Raw genomic sequence first — 23,886 nt, 5'->3', positions numbered from 1 at the left:
GTATATATTATATAATATATTATACATATTATATATATGTATAATATATATATATATATATGTATACACACACACACACACACAAACTGATAGTTAAGTTCAAATGCATTCTAAGAGCTCTACATTGTTATTCCCCCCTGAAGGTTTGTTTTGATGTCATATTTTACATCTTTATATGTATCCCTTAACTGTTTATTGTAATTATAGTTGATTTTGACTTTACAAACTTTTGGTTTTAATCTTAGTACTAACTCTTTTAAGTACTTGATCCACTGCCTTTACTCTATATTTGCCTTTATCAGTAAGATTTTCTTCCTTCATATATTTTACTTTTTATTACAGCCTTTTTTTTTCACTTGAAAAAGTCCCTTTAACGGTTCTTATAAGGCTGGTTTAGTGGTGATGAATTGTTTTAGTTTTTGCTTGTTGGGAAACTCTTTTTTTTTTAAATACATCTTTATTGGAGTACAATTGCTTCCCAATGCTGTGTGAGTCTCTGTTGTACAACAAAGTGAATCGACCATATGCATGCATATGTCCCCGTATCCCCCCCATCTTGAGCCTCCCTCCCACCCTGCCTATCCCACCCCTGTAAGTCACCACAAAGCACCGAGCTGATCTCCCTGTGCTATGCGGCTGCTGTTCTTTCAATTCTGAATGATAACGTTGCCAGGTACAGTATCCTCGATTATAGGTTTTTTCCTTTCTTTCAACACTTTAAATATATCATGCCACTCCCTTCTGGCCTGCAAGTTTCTGCTGAGAAGTCAGCTGGTGCCGTGTGGGGTTGCTCTTGTATGTGTCTCTTTGCCTTTCTCTTGCTGCCTTTAAAATTCTCGCTTTAACTCTTGCCATTTTAATTATTATATGTCTTAGTGTGGATCTCTTTGAGTTCATTTTGTTTGGGACTTTATGTGCTTCCTGGATCAGATGCTTCCTTCTTCAGGTTAAATTAAATAATTTTCAGCCATTATTTAATCAAATACATTTTTTGCCCCCTTCCTCTCTCTTTTCTCCTTCTGGGAACCCTATGATGCAAATGTTAGTACACCTGACGCTGTCTCTGAGGTCCTTTAAACTATCCTCATTTTTTAAAAGTTATCTTTCTCTTTTTGCTATTCTGATTGAGTGATTTACACTATTCTGTCTTCCAGGTTGCTAAGGATTCTTCTGTTTCATTCTTCTGTATCACTTACTCTACTGTTGATACCCTCTAGTGTATTTTTCATTTCAGTTATTGTATTCTTCGGCTCTGATTGGTTCTCTTTTACATTTTCTGTTTCTTTGTTACAGTTGTGTGCTCCTCTAGTCCTTTCCCAAGGTGGGTGAACATTTTTATGACCATTGCTTTAAATTCTTTGTTAGGTAACTTACTTATCTCCACTTCTTTTGGTTTTTCTCCTGGAGTTTTATCTTGCTCTTTAATTTGGAAAATAGTCCTCTGTCATCTCATTTTGTTTGACTTTCTCTGTTTGTCTCTGTGAAATTAGGCAAAACAGTTGCCTATCCTGAGCTTGATTTGTGTCCTTATGTGGGAGCACCCCTGTGCGGTCCGTACATGCCCAGTGGCTTTGGTGGGAGAGCTGAATCTGAAACAAACAGGGGCAAGGGTTTTCCTGGGGCATTTCAGGCCTGTCGCCTTGGTGGGGGTTTGGGGGTTGGAGATGAAGGGGCTACAGTCAGAGCCCCATGTGAGCCAGGGCTTCTCCTGGGCCACTGGCAGCTGCTGCCTTGAGGGGTGGGGGGCTGGAGCCAGAGCATGGCGGGGGCTACAGCTTCTCCTGGTGCAAGCTGGAGGCTGCCACGTGTTCAATTTTTTCCACAAATGCCAAAAAACATAGTGACTATGGGAACAAAGGAACAATGATCCCAATAAATTATACTCACTGTGTTGAAATTCTGATAATCCCATGCTTAAGATGACCAGAAAGGAACACAGGTCAAAATGATTATCAAATAATTACTTCATTTTTTTTTTAGAACATAAGAAATTTTTCTTCCTGAAATACACAGCAATTTAGGGAACATTACCCCAGAGTGTGAGAGACGACAGAAGAAGGCACTCCTGATATTTAAAAATAAGGCGCATCACATTCATTAGGATGGCTGTTCTCAAAAACAGAAAATAACAAGTACCAGCAAGGATGTGGAGAAATTGGAACTCTTGTGCTGGTAGGAATGTAAAATGGCACAGCTGCTGTACAAAACTGTATGGTGGTTCCTCAAAAACTTAAACATAGGATTACCATGTGACCCAGAAATTCTACTCCTGAGTATATACCCAAAAGAATTGAAAGCAGGGAATCAAACAGACATTCATACACCCATGTTCATGACAACATTATTCACAGTAGCCAAAATGTGGGAGTGAAACAACCCAAGGGTCCATCAACGGACGAATGCTTAAAGCAAATGAGTTATATACACACAATGGATTATTATTCAGCCTTTAAAGGGAGGAAATTCTGATACATGCTGCAACATGGATAGACTTTGAAAACATTACGTTACTGTAATAAGCCAGTCACAAAAGGACAGATTTTGTATGATTCCACTTATATGAGGTAATTAGTGTAGTCAGAGTCACAAAGACGAAAAGTTTGTGAATGGCGCTGAAAGGATTAGGGGGAGGAGGGGGGTAGGGGGTAGGGGGGGTAGTGTTTAAAGGTACAGAGTTTCAGTGTGGGAAGATGAAAAAGTTTTGGAAATGGATGGTGGTGATGGTTGCACAACAATGTGAATGTAGTTAATGCCACTGAACTGTACACTTAAAAATGGTTAAAATGGAAAAGTTTATGTTATGTATATTTTACCACAATAAAAAAATGTAGAAATCCTGTTAACTGTATGTATACTGCAATATATATTCATACTTTAAAAATTTATAAACATACAACTTTAATTTTGCTTTATCCCATGGTTGGTGGTGATAGTGCCTTACATTTTATAAGTAAAAGAGGGAAGAGAGAATAAATTAAATTATAATAAAAATCTGAGTATTAGGTAGTTGCATATATACTGCAGTAATTTTGAGATAAGGTTAGCCAAAGATGTTTTTACTGAAATAAATATCTAGTCAAAAGCCTAAAAATGCATACCTGTTTTTCAAACCAAATAAATAGCAGAAAAGAAATCTATTAAAGCTAAGTCTATATATTCTGAGAAATATTACATGTACTATCTAATAATTAAAACACTTGAAAAGGTATGATTCAAATACTAAACAATATTGTTTTTCCTAAGATGGAATCATATCCGAGTAATATATAATCACTTGGCAAAACACATTTCTACCCAATAGAATACTTTTGTTGATGTATTCGAGAAAAGCTACTTAGCAAAAAAAACTGGTTTTTGATCGTGTTAGCACCTCCCTCAAACACTGGCGTCCTGGAAACACATACAGACTTGGTATTTAATTATGGGACATCAAGGGGAAAAAAATTAAGACTCAAAAGTCAGTGTGGGGGGCTGGGGGGATAGGAGAAACAAGGACAAGGTGTGTCCATACCTTGTAAACATCCATAAACACTCAAGGAATTTCATTTTTCTCTTCCAGGTACCATAACGTCTTGGGTAGTGATTTTTATTCTGCCTATCAACAGTGCTTTGAACCCAATTCTCTATACGCTGACCACAAGACCATTCAAAGAAATGATCCATCAGTTTTGGTATAACTACAGACAGAGAAGATCTATTGACAGCAAAGGAAGTCAGAAGACATATGCTCCATCGTTCATCTGGGTAGAAATGTGGCCCCTGCAGGAGATGCCTTCTGAGCTAATGAAGCCAGCTCTTTTCACAGACCCCTGTGAATTATCACTCATTTCTCAATCAACTAGACTCAATTCCTATTCATAACCGACTGAAACCTATTTCTACACAGAGAATATTGTGGGATGCTTTATGATGGATTAGTATAAAATAAATGCCACCAAATAATTTATAATAACGGCTACAATAAATTAGCTTACATGGACATGAGGTTATTTGGGAAAAAATCAAAATGACTGATGCCCATGTAAAGGGAAATAAATTATATTGATAATGTGTATAAACTGGTACATAGTTTGGATAGGAAACTAAGAGAAATCTACTTCAAGGTTCATTCATTCTTTCACCATGCATTTATTGAGTACCCACTATGTGTATGGCACTGCAGTAAATTCCTGGGAGTAGACAGTATAGAAGCTTTTCAATTTGCAATGTTAAGTTGTATTTAACTACAAGAATATAAAAAGTCCATCTGCAGCTCCTAGTTTAAGGTAGAGCTTTGTCTGTCTTGCTTACCAGCAAAAGTAAGAATCACAGACACTTTTAAATAAAGGTTCACGGTTTTGGAATAATCAGTATACTAGCATCAGAGAAAATGTCTGATTATTAGCAAAGTACAGACATTTTGTCTTAAGAACTCATCTTACCTCTCTTCAAGTCTGTATACTTGAGAGCCAATAAACATATTTATTACTATGAAAAAAGAGCTCTGATATTAACCCAAAACAGCACCTCTCTGTCACTTCCTTCCCAGTTGTCTTTTTGCTTTAAATGAGCACCATTATATGAGATCATAAAAAGAGAATAAAAGTATGGCAAAGGAATGAATCAGAAAAGCTAGAACAAGGATAGACATTTAGATCAGTGGAACAGAAGTGAGAGTCCAGAAATAAAACCCTCATATTTAACAGTCAGTTGATGTTCAACGAAGATGCCAAGACAATCAAATGGGGAAAGAACAGTTTTTTCAACAAATGGTGCTGGGACAACTGGATATCCATATGCAAAATAATGAATTTGGACCCCTACCTTGCACCATATACAAAAATTTACTCAAAACAAATCGACGACATAAATATGACATGAATCACTTAGAAGAAAATATATGGGAAATCTTCCAAACCCTGGATTTGGCAATGGATTCTTAGATATAACAACAAAAGCATGAGCAACAAAAGGAAAAAAAAATGGATAAACTGGACTTCATCTAAATTAAAACCTTTTGTGCATCAACAAACATTATTAAAAGAAGTGAAAAGACAACCTTCAGAATGAAAGAAGTTTCATTCATATATCTGAGAAGGTTTAATGTCCAGAATATATAAAGAACTCTTATAACTCAACAAAAAAGACAAGCAACCCAATTTATTAAATGTGCAAAGGACCTGAATAGACTTTTCTCCAAAGAAGATTCATAAATGGCCAATAAGCATGTTCAATATCACTAATCATTAGGAAAATGCAAATTAAACTATAATGAGATAATACTGCATGTACTAGGAGGGCTATAATTCAAAAAAACAAAAACAAAAACAGAAAATAACAAGTATTGGCAAGGACGTGAATACTGAAAACCTTTCTACACTGCTGGTCAGAATGTAAAATGATGCACTGTAGAAAACAGTTTGGTGATTCCTCAAAAGCTTATCATAGGGCTTCCCTGGTGGTGCAGTGCTTGAGAGTCTGCCTGCCGATGCAGGGGACACGGGTTCGTGCCCCGGTCCGGGAAGATCCCACATGCCGCGGAGCAGCTGGGCCTGTGAGCCACGGCCGCTGAGCCTGCATGTCCGGAGCCTGTGCTCCACAACAGGAGAGGCTACAACAGTGAGAGCCCCGTGTACCGAAAAAAAAAAAAAAAAGCTTATCATATTATTCCCATATGATATAGCAATTTCATTCCTGGGTATAAACCCAGAAGAAAACAGGACTCTGATCCTTGTATTCAGATACTCACCATAGCATTATTCAGCCAAAAGATGGAAACAACCCAAGTGCCCGTGAACTGACAAACAGATAAACAAAATGTGGTGTATACATATGATGGAATATTATTCAGCCATAAAAAGGAATAAATTCTGACACATGCTATAACATGATGAACGTGAATGAACCAGGCACAAAAAGTTCAAATAACTGTATGATGCCATTTAAGTGATATATCTAGAATAAGCAGATTCATAGAGACAAAGTAGATCAGAGGTTACTGAGGTGGGAGGGTTGGGGAGGTGATGCCTGAGAAGTACAGAGTATCTTTTTGGGCAAAAAGAAGTTCTAAAATTGATTGTAGTGGTAGATAAACAACTCTGAGGTTATAGGAAAAGCCACTGAATCGTACACTTTAGATGGGTGAATTTTATGGTATGTAAATTAAATCTCAATAAAGCAGTTAAGGAAAAAGAAAAAAAGGGCCATAATGCACTGATTCAGGACCTGAACTTCAGGGGGAAAAGATCTGTATGTTTTACTCTATAGGACATTTTTACTCTACAGAGAAAGTCATCAGGGGATGAATTTACCTTCTGTTCATGTGGTCGGCAAGTTCATCAGATACTTTTTAGCTCTGAGCTACTGAAATTTTTTGCTTTCATAATTTGAAAACATTACACAGGAATAAAATGTTTTCAGGTAGTTTTAAATACCCCCCAAATGCCTGAAACATGAAAATACTGGAATCAAAAATATAACAAATTTATTGAATAATTATATAATTTCTTTTGAAAATAAACTAACCAAACATTAATTCTGTTAAAAATATGGCTTGTCTGAGTCATTTCTGTTCTTGCACGGAATGATACCAATACGTTTTCCACATGAAGAATGTGGTAGGCTTTCAACAAATGTGTGTATATATATATGTATGTTTACATATATAGAGATTTATTATAAGGAATTGGCTCATGTGATTATGGAGGCTGGCAAGTCCAAACAGAGCCAATGTCCTAGTTCAAGTCCAAAGGCCAGAAGCTCTGTAGAACCAGGAAAAGCTAATGTCTCAGTTCACAGGTCATCAGGCAGGAAGTTATGTTTCCAAGGCCTTTGACTGATTGAATGAGGCCCACCCAGATTATGAAAGGTAATCTGTTTTACTCAGGCTACCAATTTAATTGTTAATCTCATCCAAAAATGCCCTCACACAAGCACCCAGAATGTTTGGCCAAAATATATGCGTACCCTGTGGTCCAGCCAAGTTGACACATAAACCATCGCATGGGAAGAGTAAATAAAATCACAAGCTTGAATATTAATAGGTCTAACCAAAAGCTAGGTAGCTAGGTATGTTATAGACAAGCATATTAGTTTTGGTGTCAGAGGCCCTCAGGCAAATTATTTCATCTCAGCCTGTTTTCTATTCTGTAGATAGGAATAATATCACTTTCCTCAGAGAGCTAATATGGTTACATGAAATAATGTCTATAAAGCTCCCAGCATACTGTCTGATGCATATTTCATACCAGGAACTTTTGAAACTAAATACACTATTTTAATGCTAAAAATTCCATCTTATTGACTTCAGCCTCTTGAGGCTTTTAAAAGTTTACATCAGTCAGAATAATAAATTGTCCTCTGAGGTTTATATAGAGCTGGCAATGAGCTACTAAGTTTAAAATTTTTTCTGAAGTCTTTAAGAAATGTTTATGCTCTGAGCTCTTCCCCAATCTCTCCCATGAAGCAGAGCAAAAAGAAATATAAAATGGGATGATTTTCTTTAAAAGCCACTCTTGAAAATAAGATGAACTTCTCTGTGGACCCTACCGGGCAACAGAAACTATAAGCAGAGCAGAGCTGCAGGCCTGTGAGCTCCAACATTAGCAGCTATAAGTTTGGTAGAGGAATTAACTGAAGTGTCCATAGACGGCTCAGTGCCTGAAATCAGGGTTAGCCCAAGCTGATGGCAATTAAATAAAACTAGAAATCAACTAACATGCTTTTTCTAACTTAAAAAAAACATACATGGGGGAGGCAGGGAGAGGAACTCACACAAAAACCAAAGTAGTACAGATCACACTCATGACACAGCCAAAACAGGGGAAGTTACAGGGAATCTTAGCTTGAGATCAAGCAAACAGATCAAAAGAATAGAGAGCTCAGACTGAGGCATTTATATGGCAATCGAATGACATGTAGCATTTGAAATATGGTATTTGGAGGAACACCTATACACATACAAAACAAGACCCGAAAATTAAACCATAAGCAAAAAGAAATTCAGGTGGATTAAACACCTAAACATTAAAAACAAACTTTTTTAACTTTTGGAAAGACATATAGGAGAGCATCTTTATGACATTTCCTAGACAAGACCCAGAAAGCACTATTACGAAAGATTGGTGAGATTAAATTAAAATGAAAAACGTTTATTCAAGGAGACTCTATAATCAAATACAAAAATAAACCACAGACTACAAAAGATAGTTGAAACATACATAATGGATCATTAGTTAGTATTCAAAATATGTAATACCTACAAATCCATAAGGGAAACACAAAACATAACAGAAAAATGGACAAAAGGTATGGTCTGGGAAATCACACTGCATCTCCTCAATAGGCTGGTACTTACACAAGTCAGCACTATTCAACGTGGGAGACTCTACAGGGCCATGGGTATCAGGCGAGAGAAGACCACTGGGGCCCTCTGGAGGCTGGTTACTACATACACAAAATAGTACAGTTTTTTTTTTTAAACTGAAGTATAGTTGATTTACAGTATTAGTTTCAGGACAGTACTTTGTAGTGTTTTGAAAACATGCATACGTATTAAAAATACAAGAACGCAAACTAGAATATGCACCACCTCTAGGACAGAGGTTATCTCTGGGGAGAGAAGAAGGGGATGGGATCAAAGAGGTAACAAAACAAGCTTCAAATGCATCTAACATTTACATACATGCATAGATCTGAAGAAAACATACCAAATGCTAATTCAGTAAATCTGCATGGTGAGAATACATGGGTGTTCTTCAAATCATTCACCTTTCCTGTTAGGTTTGAAATATTTCAGTAAAAAGTTTTAAAATAATGAACCCGAAGAAATGGAAAGAACATTTGGTTTGAACAAAAGTTTATTTTTGTACATTTTAAAAATTGCAATTTTCATGACACATAAGAAAAACAGTTTTCTAATATCAAAATAAGCATCTCTTTGGTAATAGGAACACACCATATGTGTTATCCTTAACTTAAAAAAATTAATCAAGAACCATGACCTAATATGCTAAACAAAACTATCCTTTGCCCATCCATGTGTCCCCTTTCACAGGCCCATTGTGAGGCTTGGGAATATAGTTCTGTACATACCTCCTTACCTACAAAGAAGTAAGATACTGTATCGGAGGCATCCAGAAGTTACACAGCAAGAGAATTAGTTGGTTCAATCACTGACATGTACAACACAAACCCACCAAAAAAGAGAAGGAGAGAGAGAGGGAGAGCAACGTAAGATACGGGACAAGTAAAATAGAACACTGTCATGAAGATCAAATAATAGGAAAATAATTACATATTTAAATTTGATGCATTTTTAAAAAGTAACTTGTCTAGAATTATTATATTTAGAATTTAGAATTATTACTTGCCAAGCTCCAAAAGTAATAATACAGAGCCACAATTTTGATAAGGCACTTTAAAGAGAGCAAACATATAACAACATCAAATAAGAGAACTATCCATAAAAGCAGTTAACCTTAGGGAAAAAAAATAGGCATTCTTTCAAGACAGGTTTCAGTAAAAGCTTTTTTGGAAAGCATCATAGAAGGGTAAAAAATATTTATCATATATTTTAAAAAGCTGTCAACAGTTAAAGTTCAAAATCCTGTTTAAAAAAAAAGATAACATTTTCCTTCAGGTCAATGAGGTTCTGACTCAAATATCTTTTCGAGAAACAATTATAATCTTTATGCTAAAGACAGGAAGAAAAAACAGCTTTTAATTACGTTGTCAACTCTTATTCATCAAACATTTAGTGATTGTTGTGTAACAGACTTCTAGCTGCTGGACATATATAAGTAATAAGACACAATCATTGGTTCTAGGGAACTTAGCCTAATGGAGCTGAATCTAACATTGGTCCATATAATAAAGCTCGACTTCAAACTCTGCCATTTTTGGTACCTTCTTGCAAACGGAAGAGAATAATGGTCCACCTGCTACTGGTAGCACTGTGGCATTATTATCTACTGATTAAATCAACTTTCATAGAAGAGTCTTTGAAAGTTTAGAGAACAGAAAGTGTTTAAAGATAAACGGGCCAGCATCAAAAATAACATCATATTCCGTTTTCACAAAATGAAAAAAACCAAGAAAAATTTCATTTTCTGTATACAGAACTGCTGGTGATTATCCTATCCACACGGTACATGTGCACACATCATAAATGAGGTGGTATGGATTATTATAGTCAAATCAGTTGTCAGGCTTCAAGGAATCATAGCCTTCTTTCAAGAGATCCCGCCATGTTTTAAGGAAACGTGCATTTTCTGTACATTTGAAGGCAAGCTCTTCCACTTGAGCTGATACTGCAGATGCAGCTTCAAGAAGTTTGGTTAATGAAAATGCTGCCTGAAATTATAAAAAAAAAAAAAAAGTCAAACAATAGAAGCCTTTTTTTAAAAAATTCTCTCCGCATCTTATAAACCAACCTGAAAATAACTTAGAACCTCGAATCCAATGCCCAAGTTATTTTCTTTAAAAGTAAAAAAATCTACATACTAAAACATCAGCTCTTTCGTGGAACCTAAGAAATTTTCTTTCTTTCTTTCTTTTTTTTTTTTAAATTTAGTTGCTTCTTTGCTTGCACCGGGTCTTAGTTGCAGCAGTCAGGCTCGTCCCTGGGGCACACGGGCTCACTAGCTGCCCGGCGCCGGCTCTACAGCGCGCGGCTCAGATGCCCAGGTGACACGCGGGATCTTAGTCCCCAGACCAGGGCTCGGGCCCGCCTCCGCTGCGTTGCAAGGCGGATTCTTAACCACTGGACCACCCGGGAAGTCCCAGAAGTTCTTCTATATGAAGTAAGCTTTGAGGAAGTATGTCTGCGAGAAAGATAATCCATGACGGATGAGACACGAGCAGTCAGCATTTTTTTTCGTTTAAAATACACTACAGTCTCATTTAGCTCAACAAGAGGCCTTGGCCCCGTTGACACCAAGTACCAGAAGTATCTGAAGGTCTTCTTATGACACAGCTTTTACTGATACGTGGGTACCAAGGGCCGTGCTCCACTGTCTCTACCTGTGAACGCGGCAGACCGTGAAAACGTACAGACCAAAGAACAGACCCTCAAGTTACACATCCGCACTGCATTCTACCCGCTCACTTGGAACCAGCCTGCTCAGCAGAGACAAACTGCGGCAGCACTCTCGCCATCTTCTAGAACAACAAATACCGACTGAGCAACGAGACATTAACGGAGTTCACTCTGCAGTTTGCAATCTGCACGGGTGTCCCAGTTAAGACACACCCTACACTTGACCTTAAATCCTGAAACCGGGACCCCTCGGGGGGGCGGGGTCTGGTAATTGAAGGTTCAACAGAAGCCGTCCAGACCCGGCATCCCGGCAGACACCCCGCGGAGGGGTCTCTGCCCCGTTAGTGGAAGCCGTCTGGACCCCCGGGCGGGGAGTGACCCGTCCTGACTGGGTCCGCCCGGACAGACAATCGCCTTGTCAGAGGGCTCTGGGCAGGCGGCCAACCGGGACGGGGGCGCCTTAAGTCCCGGCAGAGGGATCACGGCCTGGCCCTCAGCCCCGCAGACGAGGTGGGGCGGGCGATGCGAACTGCGCGGTTTCGGGTTACAGCGCCGGACCGGAACCCGGCGGCCGAGGACGAAGAATCCCCGGCGCGGGCGCGGCGGGGGAGGGGTGCCCGGGACTCCCGACGCGGATCCTGAACACGGGCGGGACCGGCCCGGACCCGCCGGCCGCACTCACGTCTCCGATCTGCAGCTCCACCTCCTCCAGCGGGTCCACCGGCCGGCCGCTGTTCCTGTTCGGAACCAGCCGGCCCAAAGCCCCCGGGGTGCCGGGAGAAGATGCTGAAGACGCGTCTGAGGACGAGGCAGAGGAGGGCGGCGGCTGCGGGGGAAGCCGCAGCGGCTCCGGGGAAAGCCGCAGCTCCTCCGGGTCCGCCATGGAGAGGGCTGGGGTGGGTGGGACTGCACCCGGGCGGCCGAACCAATACCAACCGACTTTCAACCGCTCGCGCCTAAATCCCAGCTGGCCCGCCTCCTCGCCGCTCTCGGCCCTGGGCCGCGAAGCCCTGTCACTTTCTCGGGACAGCCAATCAGATGCCAGTGAGTGCGCCTCGGGCGGCTCTGCGCTCCCGGAGCAGAAGACAACACCTCCCAGGGTGCTGTGCGCGCCGCTCCGCCCCACCTTCTTGGCACTGAGCACGCGAAGCACCCTGGGATTGGTGGTCTCGGCCCCCTCAGGGCTCCGGCGGCCTCCGCGCGCCAGGGTGAGAGGCCGCGCCGCCTGCAGCCGCGGGCGGCGCCGGGACTTGGAGTCTCTTCCCTTGCCCCCTCAGTCCGTGACCCGGAAGCGCTGCTTTCGTCGCGTCTCGCGCGGCGTCAGTGCACAGCAAGAGGGAGGCGGGAGCGCCGTGAAGGCGGAGCAGTCGCTGAGGAGGGAGGCGGAGACTCCGCGCGTGCAGGCGGGCGATGGCGCCCCCCGCGGCCTAGAGGTCCGGCCCCCGGGCGAACTGAGCCCGAGCTCCTCCCACGGCGTCCGCCAGCGTACCGGCTGCAGTGAACATGCAGGTGCCGCTGGCCAGGCAGGCCTGCCCGGGTGAGCGGGGTCTGCGCGCGCGGGTGAGGTGAGCGAGGTCGCGGGGCAGCCCGGGCCCGCGTCGTTGGGTGGAACCAAGGCAGAGGTCGCGCGGTCAGCGCCCGGCGGACCCTGGATTCCTCCCCGGCTTCTTCCCCGGCTCGTCCAGCTGCAGAGTTGACAACTAACTAGGCCAGAGGTCACGGGCGGAGGAAACTTGTCAGCACGGCGCCGCCGCGGAATCTCCCCGAGCGCCGGTGCTGAGCCCCCTCCCGAAGCCCAGGCGTTGTCTGTTGCCGAGTTGGAAATGGGTAAACTAACATTTGCACAGCTTTTCCCCTTGGTCTTCAGCTGGCTGGCGCCCTGGCAGCCGTTTCTTAAGAATTTGAACCGTTCTGCCACCAGCAGTAACTTTCAAATGCTGCCCAAGTGACCAGAGTGGATCTGGGGCCAGGAATTTTTCTGCGTTGCCTGAAATTAACTCCAGGGCTTGTCGTGTCATGGTTGCCCCTAGAACCGTCAGGATGACTTGGTAAAATACCTCATAACCCGCCCCCGCTTTCACTTAAGAAAAAAAAAAGTAGAATGATGCAGCGGGATGGGTTTTGTTTTGTTTTGTTTTACTTAAAAACAAAAGAACGGTTAAAAAGTAAAGAAAAAGTTTACTCCAGGATATTGAATTCTCCCACAACGGACTTAGTTTTTATCTTTAGTTTCTTTAAATTAATTTGTGGTTATAGAATAAACAGGTGTACCTATTGCAAAGTCAACGAATTTCATGAAATTAGAATTTTGTCAAATTCGGCCATCGTGGATTAAATAGTTAGGATTTCATTTAAACTTTCTATACCTCGTGCGTGTATTACTACACCTAACGGGTAAGTATTGTTGACTGAAAAAAAAAAGCACAACCTAAAGGTTGCGAATTATGTTTTATTCGCAGACACACTGAGCACTTAAGCCCAGGAGACAGCCTCTTGAGATAGCTCTGAGGGACTGTTCTGAAGAAGTCAGGGAGAAGCCAAGATGCAGAGCAGTTTTTGTAAAAACAAACAAACACAAGCAAGAAAAAAAAAAAAAAAAGCCAGGTAGTCGGAACATGAAAAGATTACTGCTCATTAGTGAAAACCAGATATCTCAAGTTAACGAATTCAGCATTTTGCCAGGTATGGGAAGATGCAAGAGTCTGGCCTCATTGAACTCATTCCTTTGATGTGCACCTTTGCTCTCTGGGGCCAGTGTCCTGCTTCTCTCCATCCTGAATCCCCCCAGGGTGCACAGCTGGGACAGCTGCAGTGGCTGAGGGCTTGATGGCTCCACACCCTTTGTTTACAGAGATGGCAGGTGACATTCTTTGTCCACAGTGCCTCCTCTTACTCATAAATTTGACCAATGTTTGGGAGTCATTTCATGACCAGTTTTTGTCCCATGGCGCTAGGAGGGCTCATTCCTAGATCAGGCGAAGATTCTGTTGATAGGCCACCCAATGTGTTATTTTGGAGATTGGACCCTGTTGGTAATCTAAAATTCTCTGCAGCGCCTGTCTTACTAGTTTATGACGATCCAGGAGCTGTTTTCTCTTGTTACTTCTTCCCATATCTAAAGTTGCACTGTTATACAATTATTCTAGAGTTATGTATGTGATCAACTGTCTTAAGACATCATTGATTTTGTTGGAGGCCTGGTTACACATTGGGTAATGCAAGAGAAAGCAATCTTATAAAATAGACAGGATATAAGTAATACAGCTAATAACATTAGTAAGGTCAGAGTGCAGCAGAGAGAGGGACAAGTCATAAGTAATTTGAAACTAACAAGAGAGCAAATTAAAACAATGATTAGTATAACTAGTTGTAATCTGGTCGAAATAAGCCATCAAGTCCCCAGGGGAGCCAGCTGGAGAAGCCAAATTCTGGAGGGATCAGATAGAGAGAAAAAGAAATGTTTCATCTTCGTTTACAAAGGTATATTAATCAAGTTGGGGTAAGTGTAAGAGGAAGGGTTTTCCAGCTCAGTGGTATGATCTAAAAGTTGTCAGAAACTTGTATTTGTCAAATAGTCCTTTTTGTAAATCTTCTTGAAGATCTTCACTATATAAAAGCATCAGAGTAAAACAATGATTGTCTAAAAACGACAAAAGACTTTAATATGGCATGGTTAAAGATCTGATTCCAATGCAATTGACAAGAAACTTGGATATCTCTGTGACAACATTTTAAGATAATAACTAGAATTATGACAGCATTATACCAGGACATATCAGACTTTTAGGAATTCTTTACAAATTTTGGAATATCTATATGAATGACATCTAACCTTAGAAGGTATTATCACCACTTATTTGACAGTGTTTCCCATGTACGTTAACATAAATAAACTTAGTTTAATATCTCTCTTTGAGATATCTCAGGATTCCTTTGAAGCATCTCAGAGTTAGCTGGGGATCAGAAGAACTTTAGTTAGAATTTTCGATTTGGGAAGTTTGTCAAAAGTATCAAAAAGGTTTCAAAACACTTGGTCAAATAGGATCATAGGTCGCTGTGAAACAACACTTAATTCACTTAACGAAAGTGACAAAATACTTCAAAAGCAAAAACAGATCACTTAGAGTCACGGAAACTCAGTCTCTTATCAAAAGCAGTGAAAACTTTGTTCTCTTAAGAGAGAGAGGAACCAAGTCCAGTCCTACATCAGCCTATTTTTAATAACAAAATCCATTTACCTAATTAAATTTAATCTAATCCCAGCCTGACCATGTCCAGAACTCCTTTTCAGGGCTCCCTTTCTGCAAACCTTCCACAACTTTCTGTGTTCATATTAGTTTGTTCCTTAATTTTTTTATCCAGAAGTAAATGTCTCTAGGACAAATTCATTTTCCAACAAATTCATTTCTATTCTTCATATCTTCTTTTGCAGAGAACATACATCCTACTTTCCTAGCACACTGAAATGTTTCCCTTAATATTTTTAGTAGCTTTGATTACACATTACAGTTTTAACCCTTAAAAACCTTAATCTTTAGCAAAAACTGAAAAGGAGCAAGTGATTGTGAACTGTTTGTTCACAAACAGCATTTCCTGATTAGAATATTCTATAACCTCTAGAAACATACGTCTTCTCATAGCATAATTTCTTTCCTCAGTGTGGTACAAGACATGTGTCCAATAAACCCAAACATCTTTAGTTTCCCTCTGGTAAGGAGACAAAAGTAGGTAGATTTAGACCTGTTTAGCAATTAACGTTCCAGTATTTTATCTTATTTGAAATAACCTGGATATTCAATAAATTCCCATCATTTTTAACTTGTCAAAACTCAAATTACCAAAAATCTGAAGAAACTATTTTAAGATAGACATACCCAAAACATAATTATTCCTGAAGAGTTCACCTGAAAACTCTTATCTCATTTACCTTTATTTTGTAACTTATGAAAATCGTACTATTTAATTTTTTTCTTGTTGACAAACTGTTACAAATAACATGAACTTTTGACCTTCAGTAAACCTAGGTACAATAAAAGTAAGACATGTCTGTACTGACTAAACCAACAAGCTTAAGATAGCTTTAATATCAGATATTAATTTAATATTGAATATTTCCTAGATCATGTGAACCCAAAATTCACTCCGGCCAGTTTCTTTTATATTTAGAAATATTTAGTTTGTAAGTGCTTATTTTAAATCACTTAAATAGAGCTCTTTTATAAGTTTAATTTTGATAATATTTTCCAGAGTTCGAGACATCTCATATGTAATGTACACCCAGACATATAAACAGACAAAACTAGAGATCGCATAGCTTCACTCTAAAAGCTTAGTTATGAATCAGGTATTACCATATTAACTCACTAGTTTATAAGTAACGGTTGGAATAAGTTAAATTTGTTTGCTCAGATGACCAAGGCTTCACTATTTGTGGAAAAGACTTAAGATTTGTATTTGTCCTTAATAAACCCTTAAGGAGGCTATGAATTAGATTTTGGGTGAGGAAACCTTTCCAACAGTTTAAAAAGGCCTTTTTCCCCTTTTTTTCCTTGGTTTCAGGTTTTACCTGTTTGAGCTAATTAGGCTCAGTCTCTGGTCTTTGTGGGCTGTATTTACATTTCTGATTTGTAGAGATTTGAAAGGTACATCTGCTCCTAATTCTCCAAAGAACTGATCTGCCACCTAAATGATATTAAAATATTGATTTGCCCAACTATACTTACTTTATTTGCTTTTGTATCAGAGAGATTTCCAACTAAACTGAAAATCAAGAGTTCCATGTTCTAGAACTTTAGGATTTAATTTATCATGACTTCAAAAGCTTGCATAAGGCATTAACAACGGCCCTCTTTTTGAGTGCACAGGGTAGACCCAGAGCAAAATGTCTATTATTATTTTTATTGACCCCTGAATATTAGTTCCCAGTTTTTACCTTATATTGTATGGGCTCAGGTAACCCTATTGGTTTCATTTCATATGTTTAATATTTCATGAGGGCCAGATTCATATGCCCTGTCTTACAATACCAAGTAGAGGAAGCCCAGTGAAACATGCCTATCTCACAGTATATTTCAGTAAAAGAGATGTAAACATCTTATATAAAGCCTATTTAAATATACCAATTTTTATAAACTTTCATCTCAATACTGTCAACTTTGATACCTTTAACTTTGGTTCCCATTAGGACCCAATCAACAAGCTTTGGTCATACAAGGAGTCCTAGAAGCTTTCTTTCATTGCCCAACCATTTTATCTATTTTGTTTAAAAGGCTCTGGGAGACAACCTCTGAGACGGCTCTGAGGGACTGCTCCAGAGACATAAGGGAAGAGCCAGGATCTGGAGAGTTTTTGCAACAATAACAACCAAAACCAAAACCAAAAAAAAACAGGTAGTTGGAACATCAAAAGATTACTGCTGGGCTTCCCTGGTGGCGCAGTGGTTGAGAGTCCGCCTGCCGATGCAGGAGACGCGGGTTCGTGCCCCGTTTCGGGAGGATCCCACGTGCCGCGGAGCGGCTGGGCCCGTGAGCCATGGCCGCTGAGCCTGCGCGTCCGGAGCCTGTGCTCCGCAAATGGGAGAGGCCACGACAGTGAGAGGCCCGCATAACGCAAGAAAAAAAAAAAAAAAAAAAGATTACTGCTAATTAGAGAAAACTAAAAATCTCAAGTTAATGAATTTAGTGCTTTTCTCTGTATGGGAAGATGCAAGAGTCTGGGCTCACTGAAATTATTCTTTTGATGTACACCTATACCATCTAGGGCCAGTATCCTGCTTTTCTCCATCCTGAATCCCCTCTGCACTCTTGGGGGCAGCTGCAGTGGCTGAGGGCTTCATGGCCTCAACATCCTTTGTTTACTGAGATGACAGGCGACATTCTTTGTCCACAGTTTGCTTTATGTTTTTTGGAATATCAAAAGTAATCCGACGCTCTCTGCCCTACTCTTAATTTAGTTGAAATCATTCTTGGGTCAGGTGCTATCCAAATTCCACCCAAATTACCATTTCTGTTTTCATTGGGTATTTAAATCATTGCCATTTCATAGCCTGGTGTTAGCAGGCTACTGACATCAGAGATGGACATAGAATTGCCATCTGTGATTTTGTGTGGTGATACATGCAAACACCATTTTGATACACCATTTTGTATGGTGATACAGTGGACTTTTTGACCTCACTTCTCTACCACAATTCAGCCAGTGTTTCTTAAGTGTTTAAATCTCTAAAATGAAGTATCAGATTTTTTTCAGAAAAGTGGTAAAGTTTGTGACTTTTTTTTTTAACCCGCTGAAGAAGATCAGACTACCCAGTTCCAAGTATTTTCAAGAAAGTCATTAGCTGTATAAATAATGGAATTACAGTTTTGTCTGATACCAAATCATCAGTTTTCAGAAGCAAATAATAGGGCTTCCCTGGTGGCGCAGTGGTTGAGAGTCCGCCTGCCGATGCAGGGGACGCGGGTTCGTGCCCCGGTCCGGGAAGATCCTACGTGCCGCTGAGCGGCTGGGCCCGTGAGCCATGGCCGCTGAGCCTGCGCGTCCGGAGCCTGTGCTCCGCAACGGGAGAGGCCGCAGCGGTGAGAGGCCCGCGTACCGCAAAAATAAAGAAGCTAATAATAGCTTCTATACACTAAACTACAATGCATCATAAAACAAATTTGTTTTTTATAATAAGTAAATATTGTTTTGAATGATGGTAATACTATATTTGAACACTGGAACTGGGCTCTCCTATAATATCTTTATCATTTTTTCAAGATTTAGGATAGGTGAAGGGATAACTAGGTTTTAAAAAATTATTCCCAATATTATAGTTTTTATTATGCTATTTTCCAGTAGAGAAAATTAGTTACCTTGACACTTTTTTTTGAGTGACTGTCAAAAACAGATTTTTAGTGTTTTAAGAGGCTTCAGGGTTCAGTCGCTTCAAATCTCTTCTCCTCCTGCATTCATCATAATCTTTAATTATTGATTGGTGCTAGGTTTTTACTTTTAAAACAGTCATTTTATTGGAAAGAATGAAACATAAAAATATATCAGTTATGCAGTGGGGTGCTAAAGAATAAAAATAATTAGCCTATGCCAGGCTGACATCTCTCCTTTTAATCAGAAAAGAAAGAAAACAACTTGTTTTCAGGTTCCATTACTTAAGAGATCATTTCAAGTCTAATTGTAGTCTCAGAGTTGACTGGTGTTGGGAGGATTGAGAGGGGGATTGGCTGGGATCATCTGACTCTCTGTTTATCTGCTGTAAAGGGATTGTGGTGCCCCACGTATCTCATAAGGCCATGAAGAGGATAATGTGGTATTAAAATTGAAAATTCCTATGTGCTCCATATGTCCATGAGAATGCAAATTTTATTATATATTCCAAATCCATGCAAAAGCCTTTGCTGATCTTTACTATTTACTTGTTGCATATTTAGAAATTTGTTCATATGCAGATAGATGCTTCATTCTATTGATAAGATTGCTCTATAACCCAGGAATTTATTTTAGGAAATGAACACCAGAGATTTGCAGATAACCTGGATGATAGTTAAAATTGTTACTAGGAAGGTACCTATCCCATTAACAACTGTGTATTAGCCACTTGCTTTGTGTAAGACATTCTAGATCCTACACCATAGTATTTCCAAGGCAGGGACTGACCGTAAACTTTAGAGCTGGTGGAGTGGCAAGAGTTCATAACCTACTGAATTCAAACACAAAGTAGACAGACTCCAGAGCCTATTCACTTAACTGCTGCCTTTTTCTTCATTGCCTTTTTGTTTTGTTTTCAATTAATAAACTTTATTTTATTTAGTAGCTTTAGGTTGAAAGAAAAATTGAGTGGAAAGTGCACAGAGTTTCCATATAACTTTCTCCCTTTCCCCGTTAACATCTTGCGCTGGTGTGGTACCTTCGTCGTAATTGGGGAGACGTTATTATTAAGGTTCACTCTGTGTGTTGGACAGTCTGTGGGTTTTGACAAATGTGTAATGATGCGTATCCACCATTAATTACATTGTCATACAGAAGAGCCTCGCTTCCCTTCCTCCCTCTTCCTGAACCCCTGATACCCACTGATCTCTCGCAGTCTCCATAGCTGTGCCTTTTCCATAATGTCCTAGAGTTGGAATCATACAGGATGCAGCCTTTTCAATATACATTTCCATTTCCTCCATGTCTTTTCATTTTTTAGCCCTGAATAATATTGCATTGTATGGATGTACCGCAGTCTGTTTATCCATTCACCTATTGAAGGACGTCTCCCAAGTTTTGATCATTATGAATAAAGCTGTTATAAACGTTCATGTGAAGATTTTTTTTAAATCTGGATGTTTTGTTTTATTTTACTGTGATAAGAACACAGCGTGAGATATACACTGTTGACAAAATTTTAAATGTACAATGCATTATTGTTGGCTAGAGGTAAAGTGTCATTCAGGAGGTCTCTAGAGTTTGTTCATCTTGCTTGACTGTGGTTTTTTGTGTGGATGTTAATTGTCAACTCATTTTGGCAATTGCAACTGCTGCATCCTATGTTAAGGGTATGTTTAGCTTTGTTAGAAATTGCCAGACTGTCTTCCAAAGTGTCTGTACCATTTTACGTTCCCACCAGCAGTGAATGAGCGTTCCTGCTACCCAACATCCTCTTAGCATTTGGTGTTGTCCATGTTCTGGGTTTTGGCCATTCTAATAGGTGGGTAGTGGTATCTCGTTGTTTTAATTTGCAATTCCCAAATGACACAAGATGTTCAGCATCTTTTCCTGTGCTTATTTTCCATCTGAATATCTCCTTTGGTGAGGTGTCTGTTCAGATCTTTAGCCTATCTTTTAATTGAGTTGTTTGTTTTCATGTTGAGTTGTATGAGTTCTTTGTATATTTTGTATGTCAGCCCTATATCAGCTTTGTGTTCTGCAGATATTTTCTTCCAGCCTACAGCTTAGCTGTTCATTCCCTCATGTTGGCCTTTTAATGCTTTTGATTTATGATTCTAGCCTGCCTTTTCACAGAGAATTACACTTAAAAAAAAGCACTAACCTGTTTAATAATATCATGAGTCCATCATAAATAAGTACTCTAATAAAGGGAAATATAAAAAGGACTGATAGTCAATCAATAAATATTTATACCTATATATAGGCTAACACTGGGATCTAGCATACGAAAAGAAAAAGGAATACTTTTGGAGTATTCTGTCTGCTGGGAAACACAAACAAATAAAAAAGACAGTTATGTTTATATCATTTTTTGGTCATATAGATGTTTTAAATTTTTCGTTAAGTGATCTTATGAGTTTTGAGATTTTTTTGCCACACTTAGAAAAACCTTTCCAAATCAAAGTTTCTTTAAAAAAAATTACAATTGTTTTCCCCATAATCTTTTTTGTGTGTGACGGTAAATGTTCTTTTTTAAGTAAGAGTTTTATTGAGATACAAGTCACACACCATACAATCACGTCATCTGAAGGATACGACTCAGTGGTGTTTAGTATATTCACAAAGTTGAGCAACCGTCACCACAGTGTGTCTTAGAACGTTGCCATCATCCCAGAAAGAAACCTCATACCCATTAACAATCACTCCGCAGCCTCTCCAGCCCTAGGCAACAACTGTCCATCCACTAATGGACATTTGGGTCGTTTCCACTGTGGGGCTGCTGTGAATAACATACCTATGAACATTCATGTACAAGTTCTTGTGCAGACATATGTTCTCTTTTATCTTAAGTATATACCTGAGGAAGGAGAGGTCAGAGGTCACGGGGGCAGGAGGCATTTCTGCCGCTGGCCTAGTTGCTGTGTAGCAGAGGGGTAGGCATCCGCCGCCACGTTCTGGAAGGTTCTTGGGCTCGACTAGGGCAGTAGCGCCAGGACTTCGGGTCTTTCTCTGCTGCCTGAGTGGAGCCGCCACCATTTTTGGCCGCTTGGTGGCAGGGAGTCTGGTGCAGACAGCTGCACAGCAAGTGGCAGAGGATAAATTTGTTTTTGACTTGCCTGATTATGAAAATATCAACCGTGCTGTGGTTTTTATGCTGGGAACAGTCCCATTTCCTGAGGGAATGGAAGGATCTGTCTACTTTTCCTATCCTGATTCAAATGGAATGCCAGTATGGCAACTTCTAGGGTTTGTCACGAATGGGAAACCAAGTGCCATCTTCAAAATTTCAGGTGTTAAATCTGGAGAAGGAAGCCAGCACCCTTTTGGAGCCATGAATATTGTCCGAACTCCCCATCTTTTGCTCAGATTGGAAGTTCAGTGGAATTATTGGACAGTCTGGCTCAGCAGACTTCTGTAGGTAATGCTGCTCTGTCTTCAGTTGACTCATTTACTCAGTTCACACAAAAGATGTTGGACAGCTTCTACAGTTTTGCTTCATTTGATGTCTCTTAGGCCCAGATGACACCAAGTCCATCTGAAATGTTCATTCCAACAAATGTGGTTCTGAAATGGTATGAAAACGCAGAACCCTCTCTTTTGGAAAACATAATTTGAATAAAATAATTTTTAATGGAAAAAAAAGTATATACCTATGACTGAGTTATATGGAAACTGTATGTTTAACATTCTGAGGAACTGCCAGACTGTTTTCCAAAGTGGCTGCGCCATTTTACTCCCCCCGCAGCAGTGCACGAGGTTTCCAGTTTCTCCACATGCTCTCCAGCACTTGTTATGTCTTATTGATTATAGCCGTCTTAGTGGGTATAAAGTGGTATCGTGTTGTGGTTTTGATTTGTATTTCTCTTGAGCATCTTTTCATGTGCTTATTGAACATTTGTTTATCTCCTTTGGAGAAACATCTATTCAGATTCTTTGTGTGTTTTTAATTGGGTTTTGTCTTTTTATTATTAGAAATGAGTTCTTTATATATGCCAGATACAAGTCCCTTATCAGATATATGACGTGCAGATACTTTCTCCCCTTCCATGGGTTATCTTTTCCCTTTCTTGTTGGTATCTTTTAAAAACAAAAAGTTATCATTTTTATGAAGGACAGTGTATCTGTTTTCTCTTTTGTTGCTTGTGCTTTTGGTGTCATAGCTAAGAAACCATTGCCTAATCCAAGGTTACAAATATTTACACCCTTTTTTTTTTTTGAGATAGCACGAGGAGTTCCCATACACCCTTCACCCAGCTTAACTTCCTATCCGTAGAACAATTAGTAAGAAATTAACATTGGTGCAGTACTATTAACTAAACTACAGACTTTATTCAGATCCCTTTCTGTCCAGGACCCCACATTGCTTCAGCTGTCACGTCTTCTCATATCAAGTCTACTTCGGTGTGGTAATTCCGCTGTCTTTTCTTGTCTCTCATGACCTGGCACTTGCGGTGTGCACTGGTCAGGCGTTTTGTAGGAGGTCCCTCAATCCGAGTCTGTCTGCTGCTTCCTCTTGATTAGACTAAGGTTGTGGATTTGGGGGAGGCATAGCATGGAGGTGAGGAGCCCTTCTCATCACGTTACATCATGTGATGCCAGGATGTCTTGTTGCTGGTAATGGTAAACTTGATCACTTGGGTGAAGTGTCTGTCATACTTCTCCACTGTAAAGCTAGTATTTTTCCCTGCCACACTCTGCTTGTTGGAAGCTAATCCCTAAGTTCAGCCCACACTCAAAAGCAGAGAATCAAATAATTTGTGGATCTATCACCATAATCTTTTTAAAATTAATTAATTAATTTATTTTTGGCTGCGTTGGGTCTTTGTTGCTGCGCACGGGCTTTCTCTAGTTGTGGTGAGTGGGGGCTACTCTTCGTTGTGGTGCGTGGGCTTCTCATTGCTGTGTCTTCTCTTGTTGCGGAGCACGGGCTCTAGGCGCACGGGCTCAGTAGTTGTGGCACACGGGCTCAGTAGTTGTGGCACACGGGCTCCAGAGTGCAGACCCAG

The 23,886-nt window shown here is 40.1% G+C and overlaps 3 protein-coding genes and 1 pseudogene across 7 annotated transcripts in view; 3 read left to right on the top strand and 1 right to left on the bottom strand.

Moving 5' to 3' along the window:
- RXFP1 (relaxin family peptide receptor 1) overlaps positions 1 to 4,717 on the top strand; it is a 104,516-nt gene extending 99,799 nt beyond the window's left edge. For 4 of the 5 annotated variants that reach the window (XM_007446624.1, XM_007446625.1, XM_007446622.1 and 1 more), the window contains one exon: positions 3,560 to 4,717. In XM_007446624.1, the coding sequence (XP_007446686.1) occupies positions 3,560 to 3,861 (302 nt within the window). In that variant the 3' untranslated portion in view covers positions 3,862 to 4,717. The remainder of the gene's footprint in view (positions 1 to 3,559) is intronic. The other variant, XM_007446626.1, reaches the window with a different exon arrangement.
- A 5,459-nt stretch (positions 4,718 to 10,176) lies between these two features.
- On the bottom strand, positions 10,177 to 11,900 carry CUNH4orf46 (chromosome unknown C4orf46 homolog). Its single transcript, XM_007446621.1, has 2 exons — positions 11,700 to 11,900; positions 10,177 to 10,332 (listed from the first exon to the last, which is right to left on the bottom strand). The coding sequence occupies exons 1-2, from the start codon at positions 11,898 to 11,900 to the stop codon at positions 10,177 to 10,179; spliced, it is 357 nt and encodes a 118-aa protein (XP_007446683.1).
- Positions 11,901 to 12,330: 430 nt separating this feature from the next.
- The window catches only part of ETFDH (electron transfer flavoprotein dehydrogenase), a 36,164-nt gene continuing 24,608 nt past the window's right edge, over positions 12,331 to 23,886 (top strand). The window contains exon 1 of the mRNA XM_007446620.1: positions 12,331 to 12,554. Coding sequence (XP_007446682.1) covers positions 12,521 to 12,554 — 34 coding nt within the window. The 5' untranslated portion in view covers positions 12,331 to 12,520. The remainder of the gene's footprint in view (positions 12,555 to 23,886) is intronic.
- LOC103078879 (protein Hikeshi pseudogene) lies at positions 13,633 to 22,490 on the top strand (annotated as a pseudogene).

The sequence above is a fragment of the Lipotes vexillifer genome, unplaced genomic scaffold (genome assembly GCF_000442215.2).
Source record: "Lipotes vexillifer unplaced genomic scaffold, Lipotes_vexillifer_v1.1 scaffold1862, whole genome shotgun sequence".
In the NCBI taxonomy this organism is placed as follows: Eukaryota; Metazoa; Chordata; class Mammalia; order Artiodactyla; family Lipotidae; genus Lipotes; species Lipotes vexillifer.
Note: the sequence above shows the minus strand (reverse complement) of the source record. Positions and strands in the feature narration are given on the sequence as shown.

Excerpts from the sequence above, each read along its gene's own strand:
- CUNH4orf46 (XM_007446621.1), bottom strand. The coding sequence starts at position 11,900 with ATGGCGGACCCGGAGGAGCTGCGGCTTTCCCCGGAGCCGCTGCGGCTT. Across the intron at positions 10,333-11,699 it reads TGGAGCTGCAGATCGGAGAC|GCAGCATTTTCATTAACCAA; the intron begins GTGAGTGCGGCC and ends TTATAATTTCAG.